The sequence below is a fragment of the Protopterus annectens genome, chromosome 10.part0 (assembly GCF_019279795.1).
Source record: "Protopterus annectens isolate FY-2018-M chromosome 10.part0, PAN1.0, whole genome shotgun sequence".
Taxonomy (NCBI): domain Eukaryota; kingdom Metazoa; phylum Chordata; order Ceratodontiformes; family Protopteridae; genus Protopterus; species Protopterus annectens.
Genome location: NC_056744.1, coordinates 1,653,699,235 through 1,653,723,881, shown reverse-complemented (window position 1 = coordinate 1,653,723,881; position 24,647 = coordinate 1,653,699,235). Strand labels below are relative to the sequence as shown.

Sequence of the window (24,647 nt, the reverse complement as noted above, 5' to 3'; positions counted from 1 at the left end):
AAAACTAAAATTTTATTAATAAACTCCAATAAAAGGTAATTAAATAATAACTTTGTTAAGTACTTAGTGCCTGATAATAAATTTAAATACCTAGGAATCTTACTAACTAGCAACACTAGAGAAACAATAAATACTAACTATATTTATATACTAAGTCAAATAAAATCATTAATGCAGAAATGGAATAAGATGTTTTATACAATGGAAAATAGGTTGTATATATAATTACAGCAATCCTTTTCCCAAAATTGTTATATTATATGTAATCCTTTTCCATCTCTGCTAGTAAGAATATTATACAGCAATACAATAAAATGATGCTGAATTTCCTTTGGTTTAGCGATAAGCCAACAATCATTCTTAACAACTATTTAAAAAAGTTGGGAGAAGGGTGGAATTAATCTAATTAATCTGTAGAGATTTATTCATTGGCATCTATTACTAAAACAGTTACTCTATGGCTGAACTCAACCTATTCAGCCAAATGGAAATCATGAATCTATATGTAATATCATTAGTAACAGCCCATAAACAATGTAATATAAATCCAACAAAAGTCTTTTATAATGTGATAGGAGATAACATAATATTTAATAAAAGTATAAAAACAATGTACATAATTGTTACTGAAACAATAATACTGTTTAGAAAATACATAAACATGAACCCAGATATATTAAAATGTCCCAAATATCCACAAAAAGTCCACGTACAGATAAAATGCAGGAACCCACAAGCAAGGTAACACAAAAAAAAGCAGTAATATTGCTTCAAAACAGACCACGTATCTCCAAAGATTTAAAACTTTTATTGTACACTTGTGAGTGCTTGCATTGTTGTCTGATGAAGCAATCTTGGATAAAAAAAAGTTGGGTTTCATTGCATTGTTGTCTGATGAAGCAGTCTTGGATAACCGTGAAAGCGCGCACAATTGTACAATAAACATTTTAAATCTTTGGAGATACGTGGTATGTTTTGAAGCAATATTATTGCTTTTTTGTGTTACCTTGCTTGTGGGTTCATGAACCCAGATATAAAGACATGTTTTTTATATTACATCATATAGCTTGTACACAAGAATGCACAGCTACTTTTGATTCAAATGTAATTAAAGCGCTTAAAGAAAAAGAAGTGATTTATTGGTAGCAAATACTCAATGGCAATACATTACTCACACTGTTACCTTACAGCAAGAGGTTCTCCTGTTCGATTCTCGGCTAGAGTGCCTTCTGTGTGGAGTTTGCATGTCCTCCCCGTGGTCGAGTGGCCTCCGAAAGACATGCGTGAATGGGCGTGCCTTCACATCAGGCTGGCAACTCGGCACCATAAAAATTGACTGCCAATCATTAGCGGACCAGAGTTCCACTGTGGCGACCCCTAACCGGGAAAAGACGAAAAGACAAACAAAAACAATACAAACATGTTAACATTTATTTATTTATTTATTGACATTTGTTAACCAGGTTTGTCCAACAGGGCTTGTGGCCCATTTTCAGGCCCGAGGAGAAAAGCTCTAGTAGTACATTTATAAACAAGTACAATTGTAAACAATATTGATATAATAGCAGTTATAGCAAAAAGATTCACATATGTTGGGTTACATGCATAAAGTTAAAGTTGCACTAAAAAAAAGCTTAGTAACATAATTTTACATTGATATAGTTCAATAGGTCAACAATAAAATGCTTTTGTTTGTATAAAGTTATAAAAAAGCAACAAATGCAGCCACTGTGGACAAACTTCACCTTCTCCAAAGCAAACTGAAGCAGCAACAATGCATATCAAAAATGGAGATGAGAAGACCACAGCATAAAATTCCAATGATTTATTGTAGAACCAATTCCAAAGTAGAACAGATAACACCAGTAAGCACTTTCACATCAAATAGATGCTTCATCAGACTTCATTCACATTGCACATCACTTCCTGTTTAAATACATTCTCTAACCAACATACCAATGGAATAACTAAATAATTGAATAATTAATCAATTACCATATTAAAGACAAACACTTTGTTATAATATAAAATACTTAAAATAAGATAAAATTACTTAAACCTCTTAGCAGCCAACAATGGTTTTATCAAAGCCCTTTCATTGAGCCCAGGTAATTTATTGGCTTGCAGCTTAACTATCCAATATAATGTATTCTGTTCAGTAACATTTTTCTTGTCTCCCAACCTTAAACTGTAACCTATACAGCATATAACTATGAATTGGAATGTGTGTGTTTTATTTAACATTATGTGTTTAGCTAGCGCACTTCTTTCAATATCTCCATTGCAAATAGCCGAAAGGTGCTCTCTAACTCTGTCACGAAGGGATCTGTTCATCATCCCTACATAATATGAATGACAGTCATTACACACTGCCAAATATATCAAATCATTAGTAGCACATGTAGCATTTACTCTAAACTCATATCTAACATTAGTTGTAGGATGTATAAAAACATTATCTGGACTTATTACCTTACATATATTACACTTCCCACATGGTCTTAAATAGGGTTTTAATATCCCCTTCCCTACAGATGACTGTTTATCTGAATTGCACAATAGTCTCTTTAAATTATTTTTATTCTTATACCTAAAACAAGGTTTATCACCCACTATCTCTTTAATTTGTGCATCAGATTTTAGAATGAACCAATTCCGTTTCACAATATCTCTGACCATATCAATATTACTAGAATACTGTAGAATCAATGAAGTTCTATTTGCATTGTAATTGCATTTTTTACTGTTTCGTGAGACTATAATTTCCAACATAGTATTATCTATATATGGTTTAGCTACTGTATTCCTTAAATTTTCAACATGTTCAAGATTTAAATTAATTTCTTTCAGTGTATATTTACGCTCAACCAATTCATCTCTAAAAGTATCTAAATTCATATGAAATGTTGCGTCATTAGTGTTCAATCTAAATATACGCATTCCTTGCCCCTTGATTATGTTTTTATAAACATAAGATGGATGCATACTGTCTCAAGATAGAATATTGTTCCTACGACAAGATTTCCTGTGCATAGTGGCAGAGAAAAAAACATCTTGATCTTTCATAATATCAACATATCAACATCAAGAAAGTCTATCATTACTTTAGAAGCTTTAAATGTAAATTTTCAAAAATTAGTGCTATCATTCAGACAAGTAATGAACTTCATCAAATGTTCATAAGACCCAGTCCAAATTAGAAAAAGATCATCTACGAAACGTTTATACAAAAAAAACATATGCATTGTAGGTATTATTCATTAGAACTGCACTTTCTTCCCATTGTGCTAGCACTATATTTGCAAAACTATTCGCACAGGGTGTGCCCATTGCAACACCCACTTGTTGCATATAGTAATTTCCATTAAATAGCATTGCGTTATTTTCCAAAATTATTTCAAGCAACATACATATTAAATCTATTTGTACTACATCATAAGTACTGTTGTTCCCTAGATATAACTTTACCGCTTCTATGCCATAGGTATGAGGTATAACTGTAAATAAAGAACTTATGTCTAGAGTCACTAACCAACTCTCCTTCAATGTATGTTGATTGCCCAAAGTAATGGAAGATAAATCACATAATAACTGTTTGGTGTCTCTCAATACATATTTAGATTTGTCCACAACAGGTCTAAGAAATCTCTCAACATAAACTGGCAATGGATGAGTAACCCATCCTCGACCAGATACAGTAGGTCTAAGTGGTGGGTTACTCAAATCCTTGTGTAACTTCGGTTGGCCTTGAATCAAAGGTATAACTGGATGAAGTACTAAGAAATAATCCAACAACGATTTGGATATAATATGACTCATAAAGCAATCATTTAACATACTAAAAACATGACTACATAAATATTAAAATATTAAATTCCTATATACCTGTGTATCATTCAGCATTTTAGTCATTTCACTCACATAATATGCTGCATCTAATATCACAATCCCCCCCTCCCTTGGGAGCTGGCCGAATACATATGGAGTCATCTTCCTGCAGTGTGTGTAAAGCCTTATACTCATTCACTGTTAGATTGTGAAATTTACCTTTCATACTTTTTTTACCCTTCATGAACATAGATATTATATCATTTTCACATACATTGCAAAACGTTTCTAAAGTTGCATTCAACTCTGGTACAAACGTGCTAGGTTTTTTAAACATGTTTACAGGGCCCTCAGACTCATACATAGTTTTTAACATCACATTGCGAGCAAAACCCTTTATGTCCAAAATAGTATCTACATATTGTGTATTAGTGACTGGTATAAAAGTTAATCCACGTTGGAGCAAAGCTTCCTCACACTGTGTTAGTAAGCATTTAGATAAATTAAATACTAACATATTTAACTTTGTTTCTGCTCCCACATCAGCTTTATTGTCCGATTCGGAGCTCTTTCTTGCGAGGGCAGCCTTTGCTTCCTTCCTTGACTTGCTGATCGGCCTCTCCTGGGCCACTCCAATTGACAAATGGGTAAAGGGGGAGACAATGAATTAGCTGAATGTTGCACAGTAGTTGATATCAGCCCCTTCCTTCTTGCAACAGGCTCTTTAATCTGTGACTCTTAACGCTGCTGGAGTCACCATAAAGTTGTCAGAACTGTTAGAAGCAGATCCATCAATAGGATGGTTAACTGCATCATCCACATTATCATCACTCACCAAAACATTAATTGGTTCTTCCATTGTCCGGGAACTAGATGAATTTTTATCAGTTATAGATGATTCCCCTGTTGTTTAATGCATGCACTTTAGAGTCATTATTATCCTCATAGCGCCTGGGCCAAGTGAACACATTCCCGGCCTGAAAATCTTTAAGATCTCTATCAATTTTCTTCTTTTTTTGGCCAATCAATTGTTGTTCAAAGAAGTTAACACTTTCACACAACCTGCTGATGGCTTTGTCAAATACTGCTACAGGAACAAAATCCCGCAACTGTTGCTGCTTCAATTGTATACCTTGTAACAATGTATCTTCGGTGGGTTTATGGAAATCGATTAATAATTCCATATATTTGAAGCTCGTTTCTAAGTTGATTTTTTGCCAACGCTTTAACAGTTCAGGATAACTTTCACCTGACGTAGGCATAGTTAAGACTCTCAGTTCCCTCGGAACCATGCAATGTGATAGGCAAGCTTCAAAATGAAGCCGCTGCCATTGTTGGTGCTTGTATTTATTTATATCATTCTCCAATTCATGTAATTTTTTAACAAAGAGCTTCTCATCATAGTTATAGTGTCCATCAACCAATAGATCTTTGGAAGGTTCATATAATAATAACAAATTGGTATCACATTGCAACAGCCTATCCAAATTAGTAGTAGTGGTTACCTCAGCTTGAAGCATATTAACAGGCTCATTCATTCTGCCTTCAGCCATGTCCCACAGGGCTAGCACAAAGTATACGACCAAACAAATAAGAAAAGCAACAAATGCAGCCACTGTGGATAAACTTCACCTTCTCCAAAGCAAACTGAAGCAGCAACAATGTATATCAAAAATGGAGATGAGAAGACCACAGCATAAAATTCCAACGATTTATTGTAGAACCAATTCCAAAGTAGAACAGATAACAGCAGTAAGTACTTTCACATCAAATAGATTCTTCATCAGTCTTCATTCACATTGCACATTATGGTAAGTCTGTTGGAGTTTGTTTAGAGTGGAGACCTGGATACTGGTAAAAAAAATTTGGTAATACAATTCGGAACTAATGAACTTAATGATGATGATTTGCACACATATTTTATGATGTGATACTGCATGTACTGTGAAGGAGCAAGTTTGATAGAGGCTTATGGACTGGTGCTTGAGAGGTATGAGGGTTACTGAAAACAATTGAGAAAATATGACCTATCCCTTGTGTTATTCAAGGTATTTGAGGCACAGTACAATATTCAGGTCCGGCTAAAACATGTATTTTTGTGGCTAAGGCACACACTTGTTAAGTGACTGACAAATGTCATTGCTCACAATATGGGAAACAAAGGGGGGGGGAGTTAGAGGAGATACATACTGTTGTTGAATGTCCTGACATATACCTGCTGTGTCCGTACCTGAAAAATGACACTTCTGTATTTCCTGCATCACATTTACATGAGCGTCATATGTGTTTAGCCCAGCCTCTAGATAATAAACGTGATGAGTTTACACAATGATTACATGGGAGACAATCTTCCAGATATTAACAAGGTATAAGTAGGTACCATAGGTAGTCATGTGACAATGAGAAAAATAAGAAAATGCAATGATACATGTGTTACTTGCTCAATAAAAAGAAGAAAAATATAATTGTCCAGGCATTAAGTGTAAACACTACAGTATGAAAAATTATGCTCAGTGACCAGTTGTTTTCAATTTTTGTAAATCACTTCAGGCAGGTCTTTTGTGCTTTAATAGATATTAATTTTTATTTGATTTTCAAAGGACCATATTTGAATTATTATAGGGGTGTAAGATAATTCGGTCATTTTGTGTTCAAATATTTTCGGACATAGCAGTATTATCTGGTCAGGATAACACTGAAGTGGTTCATGTTGCCATCAGATTATAACATTTACCTTATGTGAATTTTAAAATCAGGAAACAAATATAATTATAGTTTTTTATATGTTTAAACTGTTTTAAGGAACAAACTGAATTTGAGGAATTGTAGCAGTGTGTTATAATTAATTTAAATATTGTTATAATAGTAGTATATATATATATATATATATATATATATATATATATATATATATATATTGGAAACCTTAATTGTAATCTTTGGGAAGGATTTCACAGGATTTTAAATAAATAAAGGATGATGTTTATTATGGTCAACTAAATGTAGGTTAGAGAAGACAGTTTATTTATGAAAAAATGTTTATAAAGTTAAAGTAGACTTTTTTAATATTTGGACACTATGAAAGAAATAGAAGGAGGAACTTATCTAGTAGTTTATTTTTTAATGAACATTTACCAAGTTGGGGTGCATTTGGGATGACAGTGATAAGATATGTTGAAAATATATTAAAAACTCGCAGGACAAACACCTCGAGTAGTTCATGCCCGAACAGTTTAATCAATTATGGTAATTTAACCATGAGAGGTTTGTTTTCTAATTGGACAGGATGGTGGATTGCCTTCAACTGGAAATAAAAGAAAAGTCAATCCCATAAACAGAATTATAAAATAATTTTTGGGCAATGTGATACATTAAAACACACAGCATGAGATGGTGTTGCATAAAACAAAGAATTAATGAAGTGTCTTCCTTTTTGGGTAAACTAGTTAAATAAAATGAGGGCAGAATGGAAGTGTTAGATACAGAGGGAAGGTAAGTCAGATTTCAGCCTGAAACAATGTGGATTGTAGTGGAGTGTTTACAACAAATGTATATCAAAGATAACAAGCAAAGAGGAATGTGCAGGCATTTACAGAACAAGATAAGCAAGATTTAAGTAAAATAATACAGAGCATTGAGGATGGGTACAGGAATTTAATCTAAACAGAATACCTGTTTTTGTATTTTGACTGTTTTATTAAAACAGCCAAGAAATGTTTTAGTTAATATATATATATATATATATATATATATAATATAATGGTTTAATGAATATATTTCCTGTTCTGAAAATTGACAGGATACAGTTTTTTTGTTTGGAAAAATCATAATAAATTTCACTAACTGGAAACTTATATTACATAATGAATTGCACGTTATTAATGTTTGACAACATGGTTCAAAAGATGTTATTAAAGCTATTAATACTGGGTATGTGTGGAATAAAGGACAGAAATGCTAAAAAAATGTTAATTCTTACAAATTAATGTCAAGAGCATTTTGTGATTCCATAGAAGTTAGATTAGTGCTGTGATACTGAAAAAGAATTTAACAATGTACAGCATATTCAGCTGTGGTGTATCCTTCAAACATATAATGTTGTCACAAAAGGTTCACATTTTATACAATCTGTGTATTCTAAAAGTCGAGTTCAGGTTTTAATTGATGGATCATTAGGCGATTATGTATTGGTTTCTAATGGCATTAAACAAGCCTTCCCTTTGAGGACTGTCTTTGTTTATGAATGCAGTAGCAGTACTGTTAAATAGAGGTATATTTCAGGCACACTGCTTTTTTCAGAGGACTGGTTTATGACCCATTAATAATGTCTTATGCTGATGATCTGGTTATCTGTGTGAAAAACAGATGTGATGGTCGCAGGTCTTGAAGGGTTAGAAGAGCATCTGTGGAAGGGTTTAATTTAAATACGTTCAGTGTGCGGGTTTATGTGAAGTAGCTTCAGTGGAAGGTATTTCTTTTTCTATAACAGAATTTGAGATATTGGAGATAGCATGCTTATCTGATTTACAGTATGGTATATGGGTAATTTATGGAAGACATTTAATTAGTCTTTCAAAATATATATAACTTGTTCATTTTTTTGGGTTAATTATTTATGAGTTGTAGTTATCTTCTGATTGAATAAAGATACAGTATTGCTAGCTTTTGTTTTCAGTGCTATTTAGGGTTCTTGCTTAAATTCTTTTAAATTGCATACTTTGTAATATGGTTGATAATTGCATTTAGTCAGATTTTTTATCCTCCAAACATGCATTAGGTATTAAATATATTACAGTGAATTGCTGATATTGTGGTACAAGCTCTTGAGCTGAAATATGATCATTTTTGGGCTATGATAAGAAGGGTTAAAAGGTTAAAAAAGCATTGCTAATAAAGAATTACAAGAGTACTAAATGTTTATTAAAACTGGATATTACAAGGGTAATGGAAGACAGAAAATGGTACTGTACTATTTTAAGTTTTTTTTTTAGTTGATTGATCTTTGGATTCGTTTACTTACAGATGCACAACTTTTGATGACAAAAAGGAAGAGAAAGGTTTACATTTGTTTATAAATGCCATTTTTCTGAGTTTGTCACTATACACATTAAAGGCTATATAATTTATTAATAAAAAGAATAGGGTTTAATGTTGTAGTTGTCAGGAGAATGAGATGAGTGAATATGTTCAAAGTTAGATATTTGGCGTATATTGCAGCTCACGTTTTTTCATAATTTTATTTTCAGTTAGAGATACATTTGTGCTTGTAGGGTTTCTACCTCATTTTGAAGCTTGAGATCCTGATTACATAGATAAAATTATACTTACTACTTTGTGGCATATTTGACAGTGGGGATGTGAAAATGTATTCTATAATAAAAGTGGGGCATAAATAATATTGTGAACAAGATTAAAAAAATGGTTGTGGAAGAAGAGATGGGGTGGATGAATTATGCAAATTTCTCTTTTCACATTGTGTGTGATGCTTCAGTTCACCTATATATATATATATATATATATATATATATATATATATATATATATATACTACAGAATACTATACTATAGAACATTATTTAAGGAGTACTTTACAAAGAATAGAGTGTAAGTAGCACTTTATAAAAGTAGTAAATAACATTTTTTCAGTAATGAGATAATTTCATGTGTGTGTACTTGGCAATATTTACATCCTTGGTGGTTCTGTCATACATGTGTATACATTTTTGATTGCCCATGTAGATTATTTGAAGGAAAAGGTAAATGTCTGTGCAAGTCTGAGTCGGCTGCTGAATATCGCAGTTAGCCAGTGTTACTCATATTCCTTCTTAAGGTATTAAATCCATTACTTATTCAGTGTACTCAAAACCTGATGTTTCCAAGTATTTTGTGCTAGGGATTTCCATACGAGGTCAAGATAGAGAGAGAGAGAGAGAGAGAGAGAGTGCATTATTTGTAGATAAGTAGCCGGGTTGCCTGACGTGTGGTGTAAGTGCTAAGGGTGACCTGTGGTAGCTGTTCAGACATTTTTATGTTTGCAGTTAATTAAGAGAGTTACTCTGGCAGTTATTGGCAGACATTTGGATTTTTCTAACAAGTAACAATGACGTTATCATAGACCCCCAGGGTATGAATCTATATATCTTATTTGCTGTTACCTACAGATTATAGGTGTTCTCTGCTGTGCTTAGAATACTACCTACTATTAGTTGTACTAATTTGTGCATTATCTTTTGTAATACTAGACCTTTTCTGGATTCCAGTGGAAGAAAGTGAGAGTATTTAGATGCTAATCTTAGTTAACTAATTTTGACTATTAGTAATATTTTACACGTGCTGCTAAAGTAAGTTGTTGATCAAAGGTTACACCTAGGTACCTTTTTTTTAGTAACTCTAGGCAGTGTTGTACCTTGAAGGTCAACTATAGGATCATAGGAAGTTACTAGACTATTGGCCCTGAGGTCCTTATAAGCCTAGCCAAGAGTGTAGCCCATGTTTAGACAAGTCAGTACCCAAAGCCCTTGTCCAGCAGGGACACAGGTGAAACCCCAGGGATGTATTTTCTGTTTCCCATCCAGTTTTTCAGGTTGCACTTTAAAAATGGATATTGAGGTACTCTGCTTGACTTGGAGAGGGAGTCTCTTCCACAGATGGGGAGTCCCTGGGACGCAAATCTGTCCCGCCAATGAGTCCTATTGATATCACAGACCAGGTTGAGGTCACGCATATGGGTTACTCGAGTGAAGCTTGACTTGCGGTTGTGCAGCACTCCCATCAAGACGAGGTCTGAGATTGCTTTGTATGCCAAACAGAGGTCACCTCTGAGGAGTCTGTATGAACCTGAGTAGAGGGACAGGGCTTTTAGCCTATCTGTGCAGGGAAGATGCTTGAGGCCCTGGATTCTCCTGGTGAAGAACCTCTGTGGTCTTTCCAGCTGCTGCATGTGCTTTGTGCGGTACATGCCAAAGGGGGCGCTGTACTCAATAACTGGCCTTGTAAGGGAAGAATACAAGGATGTTATGACCTCTTTGTCCCTGGATAAGGTACCCTTACTTATGAGGTGGGCGATGTAGAAAGCTTTCCGTACAATGGAAGCAACATGGTGATCAAAAGTCAGGGTGCTATAAGCCTGGGTGCCCAAATCCCTCACTACTGGTTACAAGCTTAGGACATTGTTATTAATGTGATAATATGTGGGAACATCACTCTCCCCGAAGGGGATGATGATGCATTTTTTTGGCATTCAGCTTGAGGCCATGTTTCTGGCATCAGCGGGTCTATATCATAACATCAAAGTTGCAAAACTTCGAATGTTATAATATCGAACCCAAAACCCTCGAAGACTGACAACAGTGAAGCTGCGGAACGTCAAATTCTTTCACAAGGAAAGAATTTGGTGGACCATTTCCGCGGCTTCACTATTTCCTCCACTGTGGTGTGATCTCGAAGTTGGTATATTTAAGTAGGGGGGTGTGGGGGGCAAACCCCCCCCACATTAGAAATAGTTTGTAGTGTTTGTGTGTTTTGTGTTTTGTGCAGGAACAGCGATTTTTTTTTTTCCCAGGGAAAAAAAATTGCTGTTCTTAGCTTTCGGAGGGATGATGGTGCACACAGCCTACCCTGATTAGCCATAGCCTTCAACGCTATTCCCCACTCGGGCATAATAGATAAATTTGAGGATAACAGTTTGATGTTATTGTATTCGATGTTTTAACATTTCGATCTTGTGATATAGACCCTGCACCAGCCATTTGTTTGGGTGAGACCCTCTTCGAGGGAATCCACATCACTTGGGGAATTGATGACCGTGCCCAGCTTGCAGTCATCTACAAACTTGGTCAGCCATAACCCACTGGTTTTGGCCTGCACCTCAGAGAAGTGTATCCCACATAATAGAGGCCACAAGACTGATCCCTGGGGTATGCCGCTCATTACGGGTCTACTGCTTGAGGTGGCTGTCTCCTATTTTGATTAGATGGATTCTATCAGTGAGACAGTTTGCTACCCATCTAGTAACATATGGATTGATGCCTAGTTGAGAGAGTTTATCTATTATGCCCGAGTGGGGAATAGTGTCGAAGGCTATGGCCAGTCAAGGTAGGCTGTGTGCACCATCATCCCCTCGTCCATGGCTTTGGTGACTGTCTCAAAGAAGTCAACCAGATTTAACAGACATGACCTCCCCTTGACAAAGCCAAACTGTGTGGAGTCGAGTGTTTGGAGGTTGCCAATGTCTTTGTTAATGAGATCCATGATAATCCATTCCATGGCCTTGCAGATCAGGCTAGTTAGGCTGATGGGTCTATAATTTCCCAGATTGGAGGATGCCCCACCTTTGTGTAAAGGGATAACAGTGGCTGTCCTCCACACAGCTGGGACAAAGCTAGTACTCAGGCTTTGGTTGAATAGGGTGCTTAATTGTGCTGCAAGTTCATGCCTAAGTTCATTTAGGATGTAGACTTGGATGTTATCGGGTCCCATGGAGGTTGTATTTTTTGCCTTTGAGAGGGCAGTGATGACCTGTTCTCTAGAGATAAGGGGTGGGGGGCAGATACTGGGGATGTCCTGATTTACTGAGGGGGGGGCAGAGGGGTGAAGTTTTTGCTGAATCTATCAGCCAGTAGATTGGCTATATCTACAGCATTTGTGTATGTGGTGTCCTTGACCACCATTTCTGAACAGATGTGGGTGCTTCCTTTGAGATTTTGGACATATGTGAAGAAGGCATTTTGTCTCTAGTAGATGTGGCCAATTTGGACTCAAAGTTGGCTTTAGAGGTTTTCACTAGTGCTCTTATTTCCTTGTTTAGGCTAAAGAGAGATTGTTTCCAATTGGGCACCTGCTCCTTCTTGGTCCTGAACAGCATTTTTTTCCTTTTGTTATATAGTTTATTGCAGATGTCCATCAGGCAGGTTTACTCTTCCTTGCGGAGGATGATTTTGTCCTGTCAGGTATTCCTGATTCCATGCATCTGTATAAATGCTCGTACAGTACTTTGGTGTAGATTTGGACATTGGTGCCAGTTCCTACAGAAGGGGAGGGGGCTGTGAAACTGTTTATACCATTCCTCAGGAGGTTGTAATCAGCTTTGGAGAAGTGTTTTTGTTTGACTCTAGCTCGGATGATACTGTAGGGGTGCTGCAGTGGTTACTCATGTTGGTTAATACCAATGCCTTACTTTCTACTTCTGTTCTAAGGCTTCTGTTTTACAGGGTTTTTCCTACTTTAACACACTTATGTCTGTTAGCCTGTCTGGTCTCCTTTCTGTTAATCGTATGATACAACTTTGCATTCGTTTTACATTCTCCTCTTCTTTACTTTCTCTTAACCCCAATGGCATTTTTGTGTCCACTTCCTACAGTGCTCAGCACTGACTTGAAAATGTTAGTAATATCTGTACCTATTTTATTATTTGTCTCTCTCTCTCTGTCTCTCTCTCTCTGTCTCTCTCTCTCTCTCTGTCTCTCTCTCATGCTTAATAGTGTACTGTGATTGTCTTAACTAATGCTCAAAGTATACTGTTAACTATGTGTATGTTATCCTTTTGTTACCATATTTCATCAGTTTTTAGAACTGCTGTCTTTGGGCCTGCAGTGAAAACAGGCCTTTTCCCACGTCTGACATCCCATTTAGCAACAAGTATAAAGTACTGTCTTGGTTTGCTTGCAGGCTACGACATCCTTCCAAGCGCATTGTTACTGCTATTAAAAGAGCATGGTGGACTACCAGAAGGTGGTGTGGAGGGGAAAATTATCCAAAGACACAAGAATATTCTGGAATATAACCAACACAGTAAGTGAAAAGCTTACTAATTGTACCTCTTATGTTGTGAATCTGTTTCTTAATTGTTTCTTTTTTAGGAGTGAATTTGTTTTGCAGTGATTGATTTTTTAAGAATAATAGAAGATATGTGTAAATGTGTATAAACTAGACACTAGTAAATAATAACATATAAACATGAGTATGTGTAGTGCTGAGGTATTTTAAGCTGAGTATGTTTATCATGCTGGAAGTGACACTGATTTAGAAGTTGATAGATGTGGGGAAGAAGTATGTGGGTGCTAACCTTTGCACCATTTTTTCCAGTTTTGAGTAAAACTGGGTAACATAAATTCAGAATTTTGATTGTATCGCCAGTTACAAAACAGTTCTTTATGGAATTTGTCAAAATACATGAGATTTTTAAACTCCCTCTAGACTTGTTGAGTCCCAGTCACCTGAGACTGAAATGCGAAGGCGCAACCTGTAGAAATAACCATTGTATCTGTGAGCTGGCTTCTGAGTATAATGTACACTGAGAGGCATTTGAACATGAAGGCAGTGGTCTCAATGTCAGGTGATCATATGCCAGCCAATCTAAATACAGTTTATTGTTTTACATTTCTACATGTACTGTTTATACTCTACTTTTCTAATCTTGTATTTTTTTTTTTGCTTGTTCAGAAAAGTAAAACTTACAACAGTTATCTCCCTGTTGAGAATTATACTCTACAATCACCCTTATAATATCCCAAAACTATTAAGTTATGAAGAGAGGTTTCTACTATTTAATCAGTGTAAACCAAGTGTATTAGTTCTAGGAGAGGGTGTGTGAGCCATATGTCTATTAACTTAATAGCCAAGAGCTCAGATAATATGTTATGCAGCATAAGGCAGTGGCTTTTATAACATATCAAATTCTAGGATTAGGTGAGTGAGTTATCCTAGTAGCACAGTATCACAAAGGCAGTTTGTTAATAGAGCTTTGCTGAAATGCACTTTTACCAAAGAATATTACTATGGCTAGGGGTTGTCTTTGCTCCAAAGTGCAGTAAATTCAGGGTAGGTTATATTAAGTCATGGAGTACAGGATGTGAATCTCCCTGCATTGGGATGTGTGGGGCTTGCCCCACAGAAAACTTGTAAAGTTCAGAAATGAATCTCTTTGTTTATGATCAGTTCCCTTTCATTGGTGGGGTGCTATGGAATCTGTCTCATGCATGAGAATAGTGAAAACCATGCTGCTAAATGTAAACTTGCATGGCTCAACCTTCAGAGAAAAAACAGGACTACTTTTGTTAAAAACGTATGTCTAATTTTTAGGGTGGCTTTGCTCTCCCTCCCTACTTAAGGGCGTTGTGCTCTTACAACTCTTAGAAGCTAATGCACCTCAAGGAAAGTGGAAATTGTGGAAACTTCAGATCAGTATGAACAGCAGTCTCATGTGCTCATGTGTGAGCATGGATTTACTTCTAAAGCTAGAAATTTCAAAACTTCGAACTTCAAATGGCTGAGACCAGAAGATCGAACTTTTAAAACTTTGAAAACAAAGTGAAAAAAAAAATAATAAAAACGCTCATTCTTTCTGAAGGTATTAAATCAGTTGCTGCACCCCCTGCTAAATAAATATACCAACTCAGACATTGCACTACAGTGAGGAAAACTGTAAATACCCCTTCTGTGCTGTACAGCAATCTCCATTCAAAATGTTTGAAGTTTCAAAACTTCGATCTTCTGGTCTCAGCTGTTTGAAGTTCAAAGTTTTGAAACTTCGAGCTTCTGAAGGGGATCCATGAACATACATGCATACAGATGCATGTGCATGCACAGGCTCACGCTCACACATGGACACATGTACACATACAGCAGACAGACCATGAGCACACACTCTGAACTTACAAAAATCAGTCCTGGGAACAGCTGGAAATATCTCACAAAGTTAATTGTTCCATTTTCAGCTAAGAAATATTCATTCTAGTAAGCAACTCTGAATAGATTTTGTTTTACTAAAGTCACTGAAAAAATACAACTGACTAAATGCATTTGTGATGCCCACCACTGCTATCAATATGTAATGGCCACCAATGTCTCATCTCCACATGGGGCTAGTAATCAAGGAGCCTTAATCCTCACCACTAACACTAGAGAGAGAGAGAGACGTGCACTTGTATTACAAATAGATACACTCAGTATTTCCAGATGCAGACCTCTTTGCATCAAGTACAGTTTCCCTTAAGAGTACACAGGGAACACATTCAGCCTGGGGTCTGGATGTCTTTACATCTGTCTCCATCCTGGTCCCCAGTAAGACTCCCCACTAGTACAGCTGTAAGGTTAGGTCCTCAGCAAAGTCCTCTTGCACTCCCTCTGTAAACCCAGTGCTTTGTGTCCCTGCCCCAAGGAGCTGACACACACACACTGAGAGATTTGATTTTTTACATACACACACCTGGGAAAGGCTGGCACAGATTTACCTGCTGTGTCCCCTTCTGCCTAGAGTATAAGTTAGTTATCACTGCCACCAGATACTCCAGTCAGCTACTCTAAGGCCCTTAATAAATGGTGTCCAATTATACTGTATAATATTAATACTAATACAAATCGTAGTAGTTCACCAAGAAGGCTAGGCCTTCTGGAGTGGCCCACACAGTGTCGCCAAATAAATATAAGTATGCTCAAAGGTTAAATACTTTCTACAAGGACCAGCCACAATAAAAGTTTAAATATATTTAATAATAAATAATTAAAGAGCATGAAAATACTGAATGCATATTCACACTAAACCACATAGTTCAGATCTCAGAAAATATTGAAAAGAACATTGATGGACAGACTCAGGCAAATAAAGAAAACAATATCTAAACTAAGCTTCACTATATGCCTGACTGAATCTGAAAGAATTACTGTTCCCTAGTTAAGTTACTTACTACTGCTAGGCAAGATGCTGTGGGTGAGGGTCTTTCTAGTCAGGCTTCCCAAACAGAATACTCTATACTCTGAGATTTCTCTCTTGTAATATCTAATTTCTAAGATGGCTGGCAGAATGACCTCATCTGGTCACCTGACTCTAGGTTCTCACAGTATTCCCCTTTGAAGCTGAGACAGGAATTTAGCACAGACTGCCACAGTACACATCCAAATGTTTGTGGCAGTGTCTTGGGCCTCCCCTCTTTTTCTGAGCTAATGAACAAATGCTCTTTTCCAGATCCAGCATCTCTGGTCCTATTCAGCACCATGAAGTGCAGTTTTAATGATTTAACCTGTTACCTTAGGTGGATGTAAAAAATCCCAGCTTATTTACATTTCCCTTATTTTTCTTAAAGTTAACCTTTGCTGTCCCAGTGTCCTCTATTAAAACCTATACATTTAATTCAGTTGCAGTAATACATGTACATTTCTTTTCATTTCAGCAGGGTGCACTGTTGATCCACGTTAACTCAAGAAAACCTCACCAGTACATTTTCAGCACAAGCATCTGTACAAATCAGTTTGATGTACAAATGGCATACAGTTCTAACACATTTGTAACACAAGCATCTTGTATAAATCAGGTTGATATTCAAAGGGTATATAATTCTTTACAAAACTCCACCTGGCTATGCTGACACTTGCTCATATCATCACAGCATTCATAATAAAACATTCAGCTCCTGGAACTGGTGAGTGAGCAGGTGGATGTGTACCTTGTAAACAAGTAGTGTTAGTAGATCAGCAGGTATAATCATTACTTTTGAAGCTGGGAATATCATAAGACTGAAGTTTCTATCCTCACACTAGGTACTTGTATTTATGTCCGAGTTGTGACACTCTAGTGCAACATAAGGGAGCACTGCATACCTGAGATGCCCTCCTTCAAATGAGATATTCAGCTGACATCCTACACACTTAATATGGTGTTAACTTAGGTGGATGTAAAAAGTCCCATGACACTTGTCAAAAATGAAACTTTGTGTGTGTGTGTGTGTGTGTGTGTGTGTGTGTGTGTGTGTGTGTGTGTGTGTGTGTGTGTGTGAGACACCCGGTCTGGCACTGATGGGGTTTGAATTCCAGTACTGCCAACCAGCATTTAAGGACTGATCTGGTAATAACAGGATTGGAATCTCATGACTGTCAGCCACTACACCATCTGGGTATATGAGGAAGAGGGGTTTCCATGCCTTGCATCCATCTATGCCCTAAATAGGTCTGCTGTCCACCAGTGGGATGGTCTCTAAAGTTGTGTTAGTGGCTGCAACAGGGAAAAGTAAAAAAATGCTTGCACATATGATTCAATAACTAACAAACAGCTGCCCTCGCTATGGGCATCTAATATCCACAGCCAGACTAGGACTACACTCTAACCAATTACAGAGCTGAGTCTTTGGCCTAGCACCCTATACAATTTTCTCAGCAGTCTTTCTGTGAACCACAATGTTTTCCAGTTCCGATCACCTATGATATGTACCTTTCAAATTGTAAATACATAAATACATACATACATATATATATATATATATATATATATATATATATATATATATATACACACACACACACACACACACACACACACACACACACACACACACACACACACACACACACACACACACACACACACACACACACACACACACACATACACACACACACACATACACACACATACACACATATACACACACACACACCACAAAACCATAAAATTCCCAGAAAGGCTGGCAGCATTCTCCAAATCTCTAGAGCTGTTGCCCTGCAAAGGTAGTACTGCTAGGGTTCTAGATTACTGGGCTAGAGACCTACCAGTTATAGTGCTGCTCTTGCACTATAGCTATGCAAAGTAATAAACAAAATTGTAATAGACAGAGTAATCTGATGAGTTACAGGCAGATGCCATAGCCTTACAACATACAATGTTAGATGAGAACCGTACCCAAAAATTACAAAAAAAAGTTTTTCAGCATATGTTGAACTTATCTGCATTTTTAATGTCTCTTTATCAAAGTAAATGATTATTTTTTTTTTACCCCAGAATAATCTGAAGGGGACTGTCATGGGTAGCATGATTTTGTTTTACTGTCAAAGCTTTTGCATTTCTAATGTTATTTTAGAGGGATGGAGAGAAATCGCTATGATGATAGGATCATTTCCTATGGCTCTCACTCTCTCATCGGCTTACAACAGCATTTTGACTGCTTGCTTTTGACTGTTATGAGCAGTTCATATTTTTGATTACTTTGCTTCCTTTGATTTTTATTAGTAGCGGCATCTGATTAAGCATTTTAAAGAATGTTTGAATGACAGGCTTGAAATGTAGCTGAGTTAATGTTTCTTTTTAAAGGAAAAACTGTAGTTCAGTATCCAGGTATGAGAAATATGAATCCTGTGATTAATACATGTTACTTTGGCTAAGTTGGTTTGTGTTGCATTCATCTTTGACGCTAAGCCTCCTTCCCCAGCTCACTGATTTGCCTCAACAAAATGGTGTATGCAGTTCAAAAATGCTGTAACAAAACACCAAAACAAACACATGCTTTTGCAGAAAATAGAGTGTAGAAAAAAATGCAAAATCAAATATCAACAGAAAATCAAAAGAGTAAGATGAAAATGTTGTTTTTCTTTGCGGCACTCAGAGTTTGATTAACAGGAAAGACAACTAATTTATAATAAGAAAAAAAATATAAACTAAGTGTGATTTGTGTTTTCTTGTTCATTTAAATTCTGAATATTAAGCTTGAAAGCCTAGCTTTTGTTTAGAGTCCAGGTTACACTGTTTATCTGAGGTGTGATGCTGGTATTCTGTGACTGATAAGACACATTTAAATGCCAATGTTTAAGAGTCATTGTTTTCTTAAGGGCTGTGTAGTTGAAATATAAGATCTAACCAAAATACTGTGCCACTGTTAGTTGCCTTCATGATGCAACAGATGACGAGACAAACATAGGAAACAAAGGCACAAAGAAATAAGTTCAGACACAAAACAAATGGAATAATAAATTATGATGTTTCTGTATGTGAAATGATTAGTGCTGGAATACAGAAAATCACTTTTTGAAAAAAAAAAACTTGACTTTTGAGTGTAGTTGTCCTTTAATATTATTTCTTTCTCCTGCACCAACCTTAATTTTTTCCAGTTTGGGACATTGGTAATTGCACTGGAGTTGATAAAAAAAAACTGACATGAAATTTAGCACTTTCAAATAACTTCATGTTTAGAATAGTTATTTAAGAAATCAGCTAAAATGTCTGCCTTGATTTTAGTATCATATGAATTACAAGGCAACCAAGCCAGTTGACAATTTACTCTTGCCCATACTCACACTGTAGGCTTTGCCTCCTTTTTCAAGGAAGGTCAAGTCATTCATGCCCATAGTGTGGTTATGAATACCCTTCCAGGTATCTAATCCTATTTTGAGGAAAGCCAGTGAGTCACACTGCTTAATCTGGAGGGAAGTCATATTCCAGAGCAGAGGTAGGTGCTGCATAATAAATATATCCCCTCCATCTTTAATTGTCTAATTTTTGTAGTAGGTTATGGTCTCGGGTCCTAGTGTTTGTAGGACTGCAGGATTCTGCAGGTGTTTTGAAGGCATAAGAAGTCTTGAACTACTGGATCCCTAATAACTAGACAAGCTAGGCACAGATTGCCTCTGAGGAGTCTGCAGGAGACTATGTTTAGAGCTTTTAGTTTCCCCTGGAAGTTCAGATTCTTCAGGCCTGCATTCTTTTTTTTTGCTAAGAAGTTCTTGGTGCTCTCAAGTTACTTGATATGTTTAGTAAGATACATCCCCAAGCAGGTGTTGCACCTTATAATAGACCTAATTAGTGCTGAAATAAAAGGGGGTAAGGACCTCCCATTGATCTTGAAGATCATCATTTGCAATGAACTGCTATATATAAAACGACTTTCTTGCCATACTTGCAACATGGTGGTCAAATGATGAGGAATTATCTATCCAAGTTCTCAGGTCTCTTACTTCATTCTCATTTTGAAGTGGTGTGTTTTCCATGCTGTAATTTGAGGGACTGCTTGTCAAATGTAACCATGTTGCACTTTTTGGCATTCAGTTTGAGCCATTACTGGTACACCAGTTGTTTATTTTTGTTAGCTCTTGTTGGAGAGCCTGTGTGTCATAGGGGAAACTTGAGGATGACACCCAGTTAGTAGTAATCTGCAAATTTGGTAATTTGAAGATCAAAGAAGTATATATGTCATGTAGTATCACTCCCAGCATGGAACCCTGAGGAATTCCACTGGTCAGTCTTATTTTTTGAAGATGCTCAGCCTATGGATACTTTCAGCCAGTTTGATGTCCATCTTACTTCATAAAGTTTACTATATTTAGTTTGTTTATTAGGTTTGCATTTGGTATGGCACCAAATGCCTTTGCAAGGTCTTGTTAGGTTTTATGCATAGCATATCAGCCATATACAGTCTGAGTCATTCTCTAAAAGAAGCTAACAAGATTCATCTGACCTGATCTACTGTTGACAAAGTCAAACTAAAGGGGATCAAGCTGAATAAGACTTTTAATGTAGTTAATCAGGTCTGTTATGATACAACTCCATAGCATGGAATATGCAGCTTGTCAGGCTTATGGGTCTGTAATTTCCTAGGTCCATGGTAGGGCCAGCTTTATGAAGTGGCACAACCACTATGCTCCACACCTCAAGGGTATGTCCACTTGCTAAGAATAAGAATAGGTTGAATAGCTTTAGGAGAGGATCTGACAGCATGTGTTTAGTGCTGTTTATTAGGCATCCAGATTGGTTTTCAGGACCCATGGAGGATGTATTCTTCATTTTGGATAGTAGGTTTAGTAATTGCTCTCTAGTGAAGATGGAAGGATGGACACCTGCTGCATTATGTGGCCTTTATATGGCTATCTGTGGGGTGAAGTGTGCATGAATGTCTTTGTTAGTATGTTGGCAATATCTACAGGGTCAGAGTAGGTATTCTTGTTTTTGGATAAGTAATGAACATGGTTGAGTGTTTTTGTATTTTTCTTCTGTAGCTAAAGAATAGCTTAGAATTGACTTTAGCCTGTGATGCTAGCTTAAGTTCATGTGGTACCTTAGTTGTCCTGATAGTAGTGTTTAGTTCCTTAGATAACTTTTTGATGTTTACCTTGATTTGAAAGCCATTAGTTTTGCTATACTTTCTAAATAGTTTTTTTTCCCTTTAGAGTTTTTTTTCCCTTTAGTGTTTGTTTATTTTTGCAGATTACCAAGCTGGTTTGCTTTTGTTCACCAAAAAATGCTAGAGTTCAAGGCAGCATCCAGCATGCAAATGCCAAACACCAACAAGTCTCTTCAGAACAGTAGAAGTAGAAGTAGAAGTAGAAATTAAATGATAATCCAAACTTTTATTGAACATTTGCCCTCTGAAATCAGCATTATACCAGTTTCATTGCTTAAAGCATCTCCTTTGATAACATCCTTTTAATGTTACTGAAGAAGATGTTTTAAGCATTGAAATTGATTACATTTCTGAAGGCACAGTTTCAGTAAAAGTTTGGATTATCCTCTGATATCTACTTTTGGTGGGGCTGAGCTGCTTTGTATAGACTTGGTGCTTTTGTTCTTCCCTTTTGTTTAGTTCTGCATGAGAAAGGTTAATACATTTATCCAGGGGAGTGTAGAATTTGTTACATACTTATTTGCCATGTCAACATCTTATGCTAAATGTATGTGCATTTAGAGACATCACAGAATTGCTGAAGGTTAGCATATTTGAAGTCCTTGAATTCTCGGATACATGCATCTGCAGGCTTTGGGCATTTGAAGAAAAAGAATATCAGTTTATGATCAGACCTAACTGGTGACAGGAACACCAGGGAAGGATTACACACTGATACTGCATTGGTGAGAGCCAGATCAAAGATATTTCACTCTCTAGTAGGTTCCCTGACAGTCTGTTTACGTGTTTTAACAGTGGTGTATAAGAAATAACTGCTTCAGTTCCCTGACAGTCTGATTCAGAGAATTTTTGTTTATGAAATCCAAGAATTTCTGGGCATAACACACGTTTGAGGTGTAAGTGCCCTAGTTAATCATTGGGCAGTTAAAGTATTCCAGGATTATGTTGTTCTTATTTATCTTATTTATCGGGATTTTATCCAAAATATGAAGAACTCTAACATGGTTTTCAGAGGACACAGAGGAGTGCTGTAATAGGCTGTGATATGATAATTTGTCCTATTTAGTGTGATTTAGATCGCAATAAATTCTCTTTGTAGGTCTCTAGGAATCTGCCTCGAAGTAATGTGGTCTGTCTCAATTGGGGATACTCCTCCACATTATCTGTTGGGTCTATAGGCATGATAAGCACAAAACCTAGATATTGAGAGGTACTTTCTCAGCATTTATTTTATCTTATTTTATTTATTTAATCCTTTGTTGATAAGGTTAGTCCCACTAGGCCTCTCTTTAGGGGAGACCCAAGGTGATATTTATACAACTAACGGTAATTTGACAAGGGCTTATAGGAACTTTCCCTACTCTTTTTTCATTAAGTGCAGTAGTATATTTTAGTCATTTGAGCTACCACCAACTCAAGCAGATGGGGGCCTTGGTTTAATGCCTCATCTGAAAGATGGGGCACCTCTTATGCTGTACTGCATTGTCAGCAGTCAGTCTACCTGTTGTGGGAATAAAACCCACAGCCTTCTGCACAAAAAGTGAGTGTACCAGCTGTTGCTCTACTGATACTGTAAACCAAATTTTAATAGTAACACACGTATGAGTGTATTCCAAATGAAGGAGGGCTTCAAGATCTGATAACTTATTGTTTAGGCCTCTATCATTGTACAGAGCCATCATGATGGAATCTTGCTCTTGGTTTGTTTTGCTGTGTAGGTTGGTCAGTCCTTTAGTTAAACCCTGTCTTAAAAAGTCACTGTTGAGGAAGCAAAGATTTTTGCCATTATGTGGAAGCCCAGGATGGAGAGGTGCAAGCTTTCCTTGGCAAAGTATGTATGACTGTCAAACATTCCATCACATGCTGATAATATACTGGATCCTCTAGAATGACATTATCTATCTGGGCAGTATTTAAGCCAATTGTTCTTTCTTTCTGCCTTTGCATCATCCTTAGATTAGACAGGATTCCAGTCAGTGCTCATATTTTTCCTGCATTTTTGACCTGCATAGTTAGCTCAAACATGTCTCTCTGCATGTTCTTAAGGGTTTTGTGCACCATGCTGTTAACTGCTAAATGAACTCCCACCATGTCATAATCATATTTGTCAAGTTTAAGTGTCTTATGGGCCTGTGTAATGTCTGCTGTTTTGCCACCTGAAAGAGGACTCATTGTAACCTTTTTTTTTGTCTAGTCTCATTGGAATAGAATTGGTGTGTTTAACCATGGAATCACCAACCACAAGTACATTTTTAGTTGCATTTTTGGGTGTTAGATATAGTGGATTTAGGATAATTTACTAATTACATGGTTATGCTGACAGGTGGTGTGGTGTTCTATTGATGCTGGACTCCATTTTTAATGGGCCTCGAAGCTTGGGGAGGGACTTTTTTACTGCCTAATCTTATGATAATTTGGTGTGAGAATCTGTGAGTAATGAGAAGTGTTATACATTAAGTAGTGTGATGTGCTGTGATGATGTGTGTTGCTGATGGGATGTGTTTGTATGAGAGAATGAGGCCTCCAGTTTAAGTCTTTGCATCTCTCACAGACAGATAGTGATTGGATTAGCAGTAATTCATTATCTATGAGTGTCAGAAAATTGCTATACTGCCTGAATAAAACCATGTGCAGTGAAATCCCTCTCAACCTCTTAGAGCAAAAAATCTGGACAAAGCCTAAAATGTTGGCGGGACAAATAGGGTCAGATTTTAAATATTGCTCTTACAAACTTAGGAAGTTGAGAGAATAATAGGTTTTTGCATTAGCATGAATTTTCGCATTAGCATGAATTTTTTGAAGGCTGTGGAATCTTAAACTCAAATGTTTGTCATTATTTAATGACTTCAGTCCTCAGCTATTTACCAAAAAAGTACAGATTTTAGGAGGAACACACCAAAAATATGAGGCAAAAATCTGGACATTCTGCGAAAATCTGTACAC

The 24,647-nt window shown here is 36.6% G+C and overlaps 1 protein-coding gene across 1 annotated transcript in view; it reads left to right on the top strand.

Annotated features, from left to right (window-relative positions):
* Window positions 1-24,647, top strand: part of LOC122814372 (zinc finger protein 420-like) — a 263,065-nt gene that overhangs the window by 56,522 nt on the left and 181,896 nt on the right. The window contains exon 4 of the mRNA XM_044086957.1: window positions 13,495-13,617. Within this exon, the coding sequence (XP_043942892.1) occupies window positions 13,495-13,617 (123 nt within the window). The remainder of the gene's footprint in view (window positions 1-13,494; window positions 13,618-24,647) is intronic.